Source organism: Rhincodon typus, chromosome 25, assembly GCF_021869965.1.
Source record: "Rhincodon typus isolate 14 chromosome 25, sRhiTyp1.1, whole genome shotgun sequence".
Classification (NCBI taxonomy): Eukaryota; Metazoa; Chordata; class Chondrichthyes; order Orectolobiformes; family Rhincodontidae; genus Rhincodon; species Rhincodon typus.
This window is the reverse complement of record NC_063356.1, coordinates 9,616,201-9,630,120: the sequence shown is the minus strand read 5'-3', so window position 1 is coordinate 9,630,120 and position 13,920 is coordinate 9,616,201. Positions and strand designations below refer to the sequence as shown.

General features: G+C 45.5%; 1 protein-coding gene across 4 annotated transcripts in view; it reads left to right on the top strand.

The window, feature by feature from the left end:
• Positions 1–12,728, top strand: part of LOC109929131 (SRY-box transcription factor 13) — a 169,359-nt gene extending 156,631 nt beyond the window's left edge. For all 4 annotated transcript variants that reach the window (XM_048611890.1, XM_048611891.1, XM_048611892.1 and 1 more), the window contains 2 exons: positions 3,464–3,680; positions 9,248–12,728. In XM_048611890.1, the coding sequence (XP_048467847.1) occupies positions 3,464–3,680; positions 9,248–9,533 (503 nt within the window). In that variant the 3' untranslated portion in view covers positions 9,534–12,728. The remainder of the gene's footprint in view (positions 1–3,463; positions 3,681–9,247) is intronic.
• The last annotated feature ends 1,192 nt before the right edge of the window (positions 12,729–13,920 follow it).

Here is a 13,920-nt window from a genome sequence, read left to right as displayed (position 1 = left end):
GACGTTTCGGGTCGGGACCCTTCTTCAGAAATGGGGCCATTTCTGAAAAAGGGACCCCGGCCCGAAACGTCAACGTTCCTGCTCCTCCGATGCTGCCTGGCCTGCTGTTTTCCTCCAGCTCCACACCTTGCTACTATTGTACAGTGTTTTGCTGAGATCACGTCTGGAATACTGTTTGCTGTTTTGGTCCCCACATTTAAGAAAAAGGTAGCTTTGCATTGGAGGCTTTTCAAATGAAAATTCACTGAAGTAGTCTCTGGGTGAGGGGCTCACCCTGTGATGAGTAAATTGGATACGTATGCTGAAGCTTAGAGGAATAAGGAAGAGTCTCATGGTAAAATATGAAATGGTGAAGGGGCTTGACAGACTCAATGTTGTAAACTTGTTTCTGCTGGTTGAGGAACTTAAAATTTCAAGGTGAGGAGCCGATCATTTAAGGCTGAGAGAGGGGACAGTACTCTGCTCAGAGCATTGTGAATCCTTTTTTTTTAAAATTCATTCAGAGGATGAGGGGATTGGTGGCCGAGCCAGCATTTATTGTCAAGCCCTAATTGCCCTGTGGGTCTGGAGTCACATCTAGGCCAGACCAGGTAAGGATGGCAGTTTCCTTCCCTAAAGGACATTAGTGAACCAAATGAGTTTCCTCACAATAATCAACAATGGATTCATGGTCATTGTTAGGATTTTTTTATTATTGAATACAAATCCCACCTTCTGTCAAAGCAGGATTTGAACCCAGGTCCCCAGAACATTACTTGACTCTCTGGATTAACAGTCCAGTGATTGTGCCACCTAGGCCACGGCCTCCCCATGGAGATGGAATTCTCTTATCCCAGAGAGTTATGGGTGCACCACTGTGGAATACATTTAAGGCTGGCATAGACAGATTTGTGATTTTTCGGGAACCTAGGGATTTTGGGGATTGGGTGGGAAAGTGGAGTTGAAATTCCAAGACCAGCCATGATCGTATAGAATGCTGGAGCATGTTCGATGGTGCAAAAAGCCTATTCCTACTTGTGTTTTGTTGTATTGGTGAGAAGCTCCATGATGTTTTGGTAGCACATCAGTCCAGCCCGGTCTGACTGTGGCAATAGGCCCCTTAATGAAAGCCGCTTACAAATGCGAGCTAAATTGTCCCTCTTATTTGTGATACAGAAATGCGATGATAAATCCCATTCTTCCATCGTCCACGTGTTTGTTAACCTAGATTAGCTCCTGGCCTGGCATCGCCCTGAAGTGTAAAATTCTCATCCTTGCAGTCAAACTCCTTTGTGGATTTTCCCCTCCCTTTCACTGCAACCTCATCCAGTTCTACAACCCTTCATGAACCAGTTCCAAGCTCTGTGCCTCCTTGATTTCCTTCACCCACCACTGGTGGCCAGGATTTCAAGTGTGAACACTAGAATTTCCTCCCTAAAACCTCTCCATCTGTACCATTATTCCTTCCTTTAAGATACACCTTAGAAAGCACCTCATTAACCACATTCTCTGCTCATTTAACATATCACCTCCTGTAGCTTGGTGTCGGATTTTTTTTTGTATCTTGTCTACTAACGCTCTGGAGTACCTTGGGATAGAATCATGAAGTCATACAGCATGGAAATAGACCCTTGGGTCCAACCTGTCCATGCCGACCATAATCCCAAACTAAACTAGTCCCATTTACTGTGTTTGGCCCTTATCCCTCTTAAGCCTTTCCTATTCAAGTACCCATCCAGACGCCTTTTAAATGTTGTAATTGTGTTCCCCTCTACCACTTCCTCTGGCAGTTCATTCCATACACACACCACCCTCTGCGTGAAAGCGTTGCCTCTTGGGGCCCCCTTAAACCTTTCCTGCTCACCTTGAATCTGTGCCCTCTAGTTTTGGTCTCCTGTGGGGTGAAACACCTTTGCTATTCACCTTATCTATGCCCCTCATGACTTTACAAGCCTCTATAAGGTCACCCTTCAGCTTCCTACACTCGAGGGGAACAAAAGCCGCAGCCTATTTAGCCTCTCTTTATAACTCAGATGTGCTAAATGAATGCAGTTTGTTGTGGCACTCTGAGGAAATGGCAGTGGTCTCAGTGGTTTGTTGGACAGTGTAATGCAGTGAGAGTGGAGGTTATGGAAGTGTTGTCAGTGCAGTGCTACAGTAGATTAGCCCCACCTCTGATCTATGCTGTACTGTGCCTCAGTGCCCAGAGACAGTTGCATGTTTTAGAAATCTAAGCACCGTCATGTAGAACCTGTATGGGTGTGCGCTGTGCAGACATTTCCCTTGAGTTGTTTTGTTCGGGTCGAGCTGCTAAGCTAACTGATTGATGAAGTGAATCCAAAGAGCTGCCTTGTCTGGGTTCATCTGCAGTCTATAGAATATTTGAACAAAGTAGAATGTCTCAATAGAAGTATGTTTGTGTCTTTTGTCTAGACCTCCCCACTCCCACCCTCCCACCCACCCACCCACCTCGGCTCTTAGTCACAATTTACCTTTCAGAGATTATTGCACAAGTTTCACACGGAAAATAAATAATTGATCTCGCATCAATGGCAATCTACAGAAGAAAGTTACAAACTTTTCCCATCCTTTGAACAGGGAGGTTCTCCTTAACTTGGCTTTTGAAAGGTCTGGTTCTTACATTTATGCAATATCCTCCCCTCTCCTCGATCTTGACTCCTCAACCAGTGGAAACGGTTTCTCTCTTATCCACCCAAACCTTGCCTTAACTATGTTGAAAAGCATCAAATCACGCCCTAGCCTTCTAAATTTCCAAATTTCTAACATCTGTGGCACGGTGGTTCAGTGGTCAGCACTGCTGCCTCACAGCACCAGGGACGCAGGTTCGATTCCAGCCTCTGTGCGACTGTCTGTGTGGAGTTAGTATGTTCTCTCTGTGTTTGTGTGGGTTTCCTCCCACAGCCCAAGGATGTGCAGGTTAGGTGGATTGGCCGTGCTAAATTGCCCATAGCGTCTAGGGATGTGCAGGGAAGGTGGATTAGCCATGGAAATGCAGGATTACAAGAATGGGGGCAGATCTGGGAGGGATGCTCTTCGGAGGAATAATTTGGAATTAATGGGCCGAATGGCCTGCTTCCAAACTGTAGCGATTCTATGATCCCTGATCCTAATTTGGTCCAGGTGCAATTCTAGTAAATACATGCTGCATTTTCTCCTAAGGTAATTATAGCTTTGTCGAGGTATGCTGGTTAGAACTAAACACAGAACTCCACATGTAGTCTAACTAAGGTTTTGTATAAAAGTAATGTATGTTCTTTTCAATATATCCAGCCTTTTTGCAACAGATTTTTAATTATTGAAAATGCATTTTTTGCAGTCCACAGAAGTCTATTGTTGATAATTGTCTTCTGCTATCTTGTTAGGAATCTACTCCCTAGCTGAGAGCAGTCTAATGAATAACCGTGCCTTGCTTATGATGACTCTGGTGCAGTTTGTGTAGATGCTGAAGTACCTGTAATTTTAGGGTCCCGTTGGAAATCAATGTCAAACGTTGAGAAGCAGCCATACTATGAGGAGCAAGCAAGGTTGAGTCGACAACACCTGGAGAAATATCCAGATTACAAGTACAAGCCAAGGCCCAAAAGGACCTGCATCGTGGATGGGAAGAGGCTGAGGGTTGGGGAATACAAGGCATTGATGAAGTACAGAAGGCAGGAGGTGCAGCAATGTTACTCTGCAGGGTGAGTATTTCTGGGTTTGAAGTGGCAACACCAGCAGGTGCATAGTTTGGAGGGACATGCCATACTAAGTTGGCTCATTGAGGAGCACTGTGCAAAACCGCAACCATGCCAGGTTATTCTGACATCACTTTCACACTGTTAGCAGCTGGCTCAAAACTACATGGCATTACAAGTGCATCTTCCTTTGCCATGTCTTGCATGCCCACTTCCACCAGGAGGCACAGATTTGCTTCCTGCCTCTGACTGGTTCTGCTTGACCAAAGCCTCTCCTAGCGTCCATAGAGGACACCATTCATTCATTCTAACTTTATTTGTGTGTCAGGCCCACCATTCACCAGCAATGCTATTACTTCACTGATTTCTCCCAACCACTAGTTGCCTGAAAGGTACGTTAAGCATTTGTGATATCTATAACCCTTAGAGAAAATATAATGCACTCGTTAAAGATTTAAATAATGGGGGCACCAGGTCTTTTATTGCGTCAAATGCCTTGCCTAGAGTATACAGCACATCACTGGCCCAGGTAGAGTTATACTGTACAGCCTATCTGTGTTAGTACTCATGCAGACCATCCACTTGAAGCTTCTCAGAGTGGGATCAGTAGATCAATACAGTCAAGTTCTTAAGAATTAAAGATCAAAGCTGGTAACTAGTGTTGATTTTTTATTACAAAAATATACTTTACTCATAATTTTATGAGTACAAATAAAAGGTTCTAAAACAGTCCTGTACAGGGAAGTGAAAAAGAACACATTGGAATTTGACATTCCTCAGAACTTCTTTGCAGTTACCGAAACACAGACCTTTTCTCCTCATGCAGGAAACTCTATTGTATTTGAGATAAAAGAAGCTGCCTCCGAACTTAACAGACCTTCATTATACTTTGGCTTTTAGACAGTGGTGGTTTCCCACAGCACCTGCCCCAAGCTTTGGTCTGTCCCTCAGCATGTGGTCCCACTGGTATTGATATGCAGAGCAACAAGGATTGAATGGAATTGTGCAGCATACCCAAGGAGTTGAAGGGCCCTTTCCAGTTCATAAGTATGTCATCTTGATAAGGATGAGGGCAGTTAAGTCAAGCGGTGCGCTTTCGAAGCTAGCTCAGACCAATCTGGGAGGTGGGAGAGAAGCAAAGAAGTGGATATCCAGAAGATCTAATAGGTTTTGTTCCCAATTCATGGACCCAGAATTGCCTGCCCACCCAAGCTACCCAGAGTTCCAATGCCTGTTGCGAAAACACATGATGTGTGAATGCTAGCATTTTGGATGAATGTTTGGTTGTCATTGGGCAGCACGTTGGCTCAGTTATCAGCACTGCTACCTCATGGCGCCAGGGACCCGGGTTCAATTCCACCCTTGGGTGACTGTCTGTGGGGAGTTTTCACATCCTCCCCGCACCTGCGTGGGTTTCCTCCGGGTGCTCTGGTTTCCTCCCACTGTCCAAAAATGTGCAGGTTAGGGTGCATTGGCCATGCTAAATTTGCCGTAGTGACCGGGAATGTGCAGGCTGGGTGGATTAGCCATAGGAAATGCAGGGTTACAGGAATAGGGTACAGGGCTGGGTCTGGGTGGAATGCTCGTTGGACAGTCAGTGTAGACTTGATGGGCCAAATGGAGTACTGCAGGGCCCAGCCATTCACAACACATAGCAATGATTTGGAGGTGTAATATTTCCAAATTTGCAGATGCTACAAAGCTAAATGGGAATATGTGTTGTGAGGAAGATGTAAAGCAGCTTCAGGAGGATTGAACAAGCTTCATGAGTGGGCAAGAACATAGCAGATGGAATATAATGTGAGGTTATTCACTTCAGTAAGAGAAATAGATGTGTGGAGTGTTCTGTAAATGGTAAGAGGTTTAAAGTATGGACATACAAAGGGACCTAGCTGTCTTTGTTGCGAAGTCACTGAAGGCCAGCACGGAGGTGTAGCAAGCTGTTAGAAATGTTAATCTTTAACACGAGGATTTGAGTACAAGAGTAATGAAGACTTGCTTCAATAAGAGCTTGCTTAGACTGCACCTGGAGTAATGCGTGCAGTTTTAGTCTCCTTACTGGTGTTCAGAGGGAACATGGGACATTAAACATTGTTCCAAGTATTAGGAATTTAAGTTATGAAGAAAGATTAAGGAAGTTATTTCTTCAGAAGAAATGATTTTGGAAAAATATTATTGCTATAGAGGGTATGCAGCAAAGGTTCACCAGACTTGTTCCCAGGATGGTGGAATTGTGAAAAGAGCGAGGGAGGGCAAACTGGTCCTTTATTCTCTCAAGTTTCAAAGAATGTGAGGTGATCTCATTGAAACCTATGAATACTTAGTGAGAGAGAATGTAGGTGCAGGTGAAATGTTTCCCTTGGTTGGGGAGTCTTAAAATCAGGGGCACAATTTAAAATTGAGGGGTGTGCCACTTGGAACTAAAATGAGGAACTATTTGACTCAGAGGGTGTTGAAGCTTTGGAATTCTCCTGCTCCAAGAGCAGTGCAGGCTTGGTCTTTTGAGAATGTATAAGGTAGAGATTGATAAATTTCAGACAGCCAGTGGCATACTGGTCCTGGGCAGGAGTGAGTAAGGAGTATTGAGTGCTAAATCAACTAAGATTGTATTAAATGGCAAGGCAGAGCCCCTGGAGTGAATGGTTGTCTCCTTGCTCCAGTGGGAGCTGCCCAACCACCAAAAGCACAAAGTTGGTCCTTACCACTTAAAATCCTGAAGGTTGTAGGGGTGAAGTGAAGTCAAAAGTTCCCACTGATTTGAGTTTTCTCTAGTTGACTCTTCTCTGCATCTCCAAGGCAAAGAGAGCTTCCTTCAAGTCTGCTATCTCTCTGCCCTTGCGTGCTGGCTACAAGTACAATGCTTTGTTCTTTCCAACAAGAAAAGAATTTTCTGAAGAACCGAAACGTCAGCTTTCCTGCTCCTCTGATGCTTGATGTGTTCATCCAGCTCCACATCTTGTTATCTCAGATTCTCCAGCGTCGGCAGTTCCTACTATCTCTAAAAGAATTTTGATACCAAGTTGGTGCATAGCACAGTGGCCTATGGAAACAGAAACTGGTATTCTGGGTCTTTATCCACCATTAGATCCTCTCTTGCTATTACAAAAATCCCACAATGAGGTCTTTCCTAAATAAATGCCTAGAAAGTAAGGCTTGCGTTTACATAGCATGTCACTTTCCAGCCAGTCAGACTTCTGAAGCGTAGTCATTGTCATCTAGGAAATGAGCAGGCAATATGCACATAGAAAGCTCCCATTTTCAAAAAAAAAACCAAGGTGGTAATGACCAGATGATCTGTCAGAGTCATACAGCACGGAAACAGACCTTTCGGTCCAACTTACCCACGCTAACCTGGTTTCCCAAGTTAAACTATTCCCACTTGCCTGTGTTTGGCCCATATCCCTCCAAACCTTTCCAATTCATGATGTTGTAACTGTACCTGCATCTACCACTTCTTTTGGCAGCTCATTCCATATATGAACCACCCTCTGCATGAAAATGTTGTCCCTCAGTTCCCTCTTAAATCTTTCAACGCAGTGTGGAGCTGGAGAAACACAACAGGTCAGGCAGCGTCAGAGGAGCAGGAAAGTCGACGTTTCAGGTTGGGACCCTTCATCAGGACTGGGGAGGGGGAAGGGAGCTCGGAAATAGAGGGAGATGGGGTGGGGTTGGCGGAAGGTAGGTGGATGCAGGGAGGAGGTAGTGGAGATTGATCATTGGGAAGAGTGGAGCGGATAGGTGGGGAAAGAAGGTGGACAGGTAGTGTCAGGTCAAGAAGGCAGGGATGAGAGGGAGGGTTGGACGTGGGTTGAGGCCGGATGTGGGGAGATTTTGAAACTGGTGAATTCTGTGTTGAGGCCATTGGGCTGCAGGCACCCGAGGCAGAATATGTGGTGTTCTCCAATTTGCATGTGGTTTCATTGTGGCAACGGAGAAGGCCCAGGATGGACATGTCACCCAGGGAGTGGGAGGAGGAGTTAAAATGACTGGCAATCGGAAGGGGTTGTTGACTGTAGCGTACAGAGCGCAGATTCTCCGTGAATTGGCCACTGAGTCTGCGCTTGGCCTCACCAATGTAGAGGAGACCACGTCGGGAGCAACGGATACAGTAGACCAGGTTGGAGGATATTTAGGTGAACCCCTGTCAGATATGGAAAGATCATCTGGGGCCTTGGGCAGAGGTGAGAGGGAGCTATAGGGGCAGGTGTAGCACCTCCTGTGGTTTCAGGGAAAGGTGCCGGGTATGATGGGACTAGTGGGGAGTGTGGAGCGGATGAGGGAGTGGCGGAGTGAGTGGTCCCTACGAAAAGCAGATGGGGGTGGGGAGGGAAATATCTCTTTGGTCGTGGGGTCATATTGTAGGTGGCGGAAGTGGTGAAGGATGATACGCTGGATGCGGAGGTTGGTGGGGTGACATGTCAGGACAAGGGGGGTTCTGTCTTTATTTTTATTGGAGGGAGGGTGTTTGAGCCCTGAAGTGCGGGGAGGGCATTATGAATCAATTGGGGCGGAGGGGGGTGGAGTTGTAGTCCTTGAAGTAATAGGACATCTGGGATGTCCGGGAGTGGAACGCTCCTTCTTGGGAGCAGAGGCAGAGGAATTGGGAGCAAAGGATCGCATTCTTGCAGGAGGGTGGGTGAAAGGATGTGTGGTCCAGCTAGCTATGGGAATCCGAAGGTTTGAAATAGATGTCCGTGTTGAGGCAGTTACCAGAGATGGAGACGGAGAGGTCCAGGAAGGGGAGGGAGATATCAGACAAGGCCCAGATGAGTTTGAGGTTGGGGTGAAAGGTGTAATGAACTTTTAAATTTTTCCCCTTTTCAATTTAAAGTTGTGCCCTCTAGTTTATGCCCTACCCTCAGGAAAAGACATTTTCTTTTTGTTGGTTGCAGGATGAATAACTCCAGGGAGGGCTTTCATGCTGTGTTTCAGAATTGTGTCCAGGATTCTTTAAGTCTCAGCAGAAAAACGACACCTCTGGCATTGTAGCACTGCCTTGGTATAGCACCGGAGTCTCAGGCTAGACTTTGTGTTCACCCCTCTGGAAGGGGCTGCCTGACCCAGAGGCGAGACTGCCAACCACTGGGCTTTGACTGGCACACAATGTTGAGGGACTAGACCCTCCCCTACCCCTTTTATGTTTGGAGTCCAAAAACCACCATCTTTGTACTTGCTAATTTTTAAAATTTATTCATGGGATGAGGGTGTCGCTGGCCAGGCAGCATTTATTGCCCGTCCCTAATGGCCAGAGGGCAGTTAAGAGTCAACCACATTGCTGTGGGTCTGGAGTCACATGTAGGCCAGACCAGGTAAGGATGGCAGTTTCCTTCCCTAAAGGACATTAGTGAACCACATGGATTTTTCCCCAACAATTGACAATGGATTCACCGTCATCATTAGACTCTTACTTCCACCATCTGTCATGGCGGGATTCGAACCGAGGTCCCCAGAACATTATCTGGGTCTCTGGATTAACAGTCCAGTGATAATACACTAGGCCATCGCCTCCCCCAATTGCCAATCACGATATGATAACAGGAAGAATTTATCATGATTTTGTTCTGTTTTCTCAGGCAACAGGACCAAGTCCACTTGCACCCATCAGACGTGATGTACCCTGGGCAGATTGGGATGACGTCCATTCCTGTCCAGCCGGCAGTGTCGGAACACTATCGATCCTGCAGCCCCGATCCCAACATGCCCGTCATCCTCAACACACGGAGTCTGAAATCTGAACAGGCAGACATGAAGGAAACGCACCTAAACGACGCCAACGGTGAAATGTACGAGTACGGTGAAGAGGATGACTCTGATGTTGAATATCGCAGCGATGGTGAGCTGGTGGTCCTCGCGGACTAGCATCCGCCCACCACTTTGTCAGCGGAGCTTATGGAAATGAACCTTTTCAGGCACAGATGGACCAACACATGTCCTGTCATAACCTGGCCAACCATTCGAGCAGAGCTACTGGGGAAGACCTCGCTGTTCTGGTTATGGAGCACATTGGGGAGGGTCAGGGTTGCAGGTTGGATAACCACTCTCTGTCTCATTCCAAATGTGACCTTTTCATGCACCAGTTGACGAATGGAAGAAAGAGGCAGGTGAGCCTGAGCTGGTCTGGGCCTATGAATAATACCATCACCTATAGGAACACTGACTTGTAGTAACCTCTCATGTACTTGTCCACCAAATGCCATTGTGGTCCTTCCTCATGACACGCCTTGATTCTGTTGACACCGGCTCCAATTGGAGTGAAAGATTGCACGCTGCCCATAGTATCGCAATGGTTTGCTACTTCCCCCATTAGCATCGATGCTGATTCCATTCGTTTGTCACAGAATCAAACTGACGAAGGTGGAGTCCAGCCTAGACTGGCTGCTCCACAGAACTCTATCCGACCAAGTCTCACTCGCTTACCCCACAACCAGGCAACCTTGTTTCTTTTTTGAGCAGTCTTCTAGTTCCCCTTTGAAAATTATAGTTAAATGTCTTTCCAATACATGTTAGGTCCGCACGTTCCAGATTATCAAATCTCATTGTGTTTTACAGAGGACTCGGGAGCAGGGGAGTAGGCCATTCTGCCCTTCAATCCTACTCTGCCATTCAATAAGAACATAGTTGATCTGTTTATGGTCTCAACTCCCATTGTTCTGTTTTCTTCTCTCAACACCTTGACTCCCTTGCCTAACAAAAATCCATCAAGATCAGCTTTGAATTAAGTCAAAGACCTGGTCTCCAGTGCTATTTTGGTTAGAGAATTCTGAGAGAAATAAAATTCTCCTCTTCTCTGTTTTAAAAGAGAGATGCCTTATTTATGTTTTGAAAAGAAAACACACATTCTCTCCTATGGTTCATTTGCAAAGTGCCATTAGTCTGTGACCTCTGTTTCCTGACCTTCCACCAGTGGAAACAATTTCTCCTTATCCCATTGCCATACAATCCCAGTCATTTCGGTGCAAGGTTAATAGCAATTTCTTCATGCGGAAATGTTGGGTAGTCACTGTTGCTGGGTGATAAGGGGAGTGCTCCCAAGAGTAGATTGCAATCCTGGCTGTTTGGACCAGAATGATAAAGCAACAAGAGAGAGATGGAGAGAGAGAGAGAATCTCCGGACTGAACCTGGGGACCCTTTGTTTCTCCTGCTTTTCCACTGGTTACTAGCTCCATGAAGGAAGAGAGGAGAGAATGTACTGCAGTGTGTTGAAGGACAGGAGTTGAGCAGTGGTGTAACCACTAGGGGGCAGGTGGCATCATTTGACCTCCTAACTGCCCCATATCCTGAGACATTGACCAAATTCCATCTTCATGTCACAGGAATTACACCAATCGGAGAAGGTTCCATTATTGACTTTGTTGGCTAAGGGCAACATCATAGCCCGAGCTGATGCCAGTGGGTTTTGGGATTTGACTGTTCAGGCTTTATTAACTCATTAGTCAACCAAAGCCACCATTTATAATTCACGTTGTAAAACCTGCCTACCATTTGGTCCTTCCATTTGACTCAACCCAAGTGAGATGACGCAAGACTTGACTTGCATTCTGCTGCTGTTGAGGCACACGGGTGCACACATGGGTCTATCAAACATGGCTGCCCCCTCTCGGTAGCTGAAGCACCATGAATGGAACCTGCTTTACGCCTCCTCTGCCAGACCACACCCGCTCTGCCATAATCATCGACTTCCCCCTGGGGTTTGTAAGACTGGTCCACCCTTTGCGATTGCGGGGGGTGTATGTCAACATTAGTTAAATCACGGCTTGCTACTTGCCTGAAAGGAAAGGGCCTTGGCAGGAGGGTTGGGAGGTGGGTGTGCATTGTGTCTGTCTGCTCCATTGGTCACTCTACGCAAGAGACGGGTTGGCCTGGCTGGGAGGGAAAGGTTCTCACTGCATTGCCCCGGCACAACAACTTTTCTGAAAAACTTCTTACCCCTCAGGTACTCTGTAGTATGTTTTTGAAATAGATGTCAATATTTGTATAAAGTTTTAAACAAAAATCGTATTACAGTCTGTCTACTGAGTGTGTGTGTGTGTGTGTGTATTTTAATAGCAAGAATTTTTCTTGTTCCTCATTCTCACTGAGGTTTTGCTGATCTAAGCTGAGAAACAGCTGGTGACTAGGACTTTAATTTATTTTTGTTTGTAAAAAAAACTTTTTTTTGTTTCTTTCTGGCCTCCCGTCTATTTTTTTGGATTAGGGGTCTAAGAGAGTTTCTTGTATTGAGGATTCTTTCAGTCATTTGAAGTAGTAGGGCTCTGAACGGACCCTTTTTAAAACCAGTTGAAATTGGCCAAGGGAGTAGGGTGGGTGACTACAATTACAGAGCTCTCTGCTCCTGGCAGTGTAACTCTCACAGCTTCAAGTGTTGAAGGTGTACAGTGAAAGGCAGGAAAGGGACAGCAAAAAAAAAATCCACCAATCTTTGAAGAAAAATCTCAACACAAAGGTGTTCTGAGGACTGTTTCTGAAATGGCACCATCCTATAGACAAGTACATAATGTAATCGACAAGTGCTTGGAAACACCCTGCAGACTCACCTTCACGTGAAAAGAAACAAACTCCAAAGGTGTAAAAGGGTGGGCCCTCGCTGGTCACCCTTCCATTCAGTCAAAGTATCTGCTGCCTAAGCTGCAGTGCCCTTGCTAGTGTGCCTACTCTATGTTGTAAGCCATCACCTGCCCCTGACAGAGGGATTTTGCTAGAGTTTGGGTCTCTCCTTTTTTCCACATCTTTACTTTTTCCCCCAATTGTTCCCCCTTCCTTTTTTATTTGTTGAAAAATATTGACTGCACCAGTCGCTGAGCTGGAATGAGGACCTGGATGATGAGTCAGATGTACAGCTCTTGAGAAGGCTGTGGTAAATTCTGCAGAACATTTCTATTTTTATATCACTCTCTTTTTCTCTGTCCTTCTTCCCATTTGTCTCAATCTCGCTCTACTTATCTCTGTCATTTGGATTTTTCTCATTTCCATCTGTCTCCTTCCATCTCTTCTCTCTCCCTCGCTCTCTCCCCCGTCTCTCTCTCCCCCGTCTCTCTCTCTCCCTCCCGCATGTCTCTCTGTCTCTGTCTCTGTCTCTGTCTCTCTCTCTCTGTCTCTGTCTCTGTCTCTGTCTCTCTCTCTCTCTGTCTCTCTCTCTCTCTGTCTCTCTCTCTCTCTGTATCTCTCTCTCTCTGTATCTCTCTCTCTCTCTCTCTCTCTGTATCTCTCTCTCTCTCTGTATCTCTCACATTCTTTCTGGCCTTCCATCTCTTTCTTTTTCTTACACCCAACCCTCTCCCACCTTCTCTCTTCCCATCACCCATCTAATTCCCCTCTCTCGATCCCACCCTCCATTTTACTTATTTTGATTAATTATTTTCTCTGCTTATCTCATCTTCTCTCTTTCTCTCCTTCAGCCCTCCCTCGCCTTCCACCCCCGGCCCCCCATATGGGCTATTATACTTGTTTGAGTTTGAATATCACAGGGAACTCGCCGCACTATTTCACAGCCATCAGGTGGAAGCTCTGGAGACCCAGCTCTCCGTTCTTAGATATCCAAAGACCCACGTTTATTCCTCTTCCCTCGTGCATGATTCCCATAAAAATGTCCTTCAGTGTCAAAGTTGCCAAGTTCACAGATAATTATTTTCTTATCTTCCTTGTGCGTTTTATAGACTCTAACTGCCCTGTGAACGGTGTGTGAGATAGTGCTACAGAAACCATTCGATGCAAGTCATTTCAGGATAATGTTACAAGAACATGGACCTATTGTTATAATACTTTTATATTCAACTTTTTTCAGTGTTTTTTGTTAATTTTTTTTCTTAAGGGGGGGATAGGCAGGGGGAAATTATTGGAATTTCTCATACCTTGGAATTCAGGTCTTCTTTTGCAATGTTGAGTTGGGAGGGTAAAATTATGACTCCTCTTGAAATAAGGCAAATGATAAATGGTTAATTTAAATGTACATTCGTTCTCCTTGTGACCTGGTCCTCACTGGGCCAGACAGGTAACTGTACGTGGATCGTACTGAATTCTCTTCTTCAAGCACCGTTATGGTGACAAGGCATTTTTGTTTAGGATGGATTTTTTTTTTAACAAAAGCAATGTGAATTTGAATTTGATTTATACAGTGTAATATATGACCATGTTTCTGTTAACAGGAGGAGAGATGATCTCCCGTTAGGGGTGATTTAAATTGATCAGTGCACCCAAATAAAGTGGAATATCACAACCACACTGTCTGGTTTTCATGTCTCAATTACA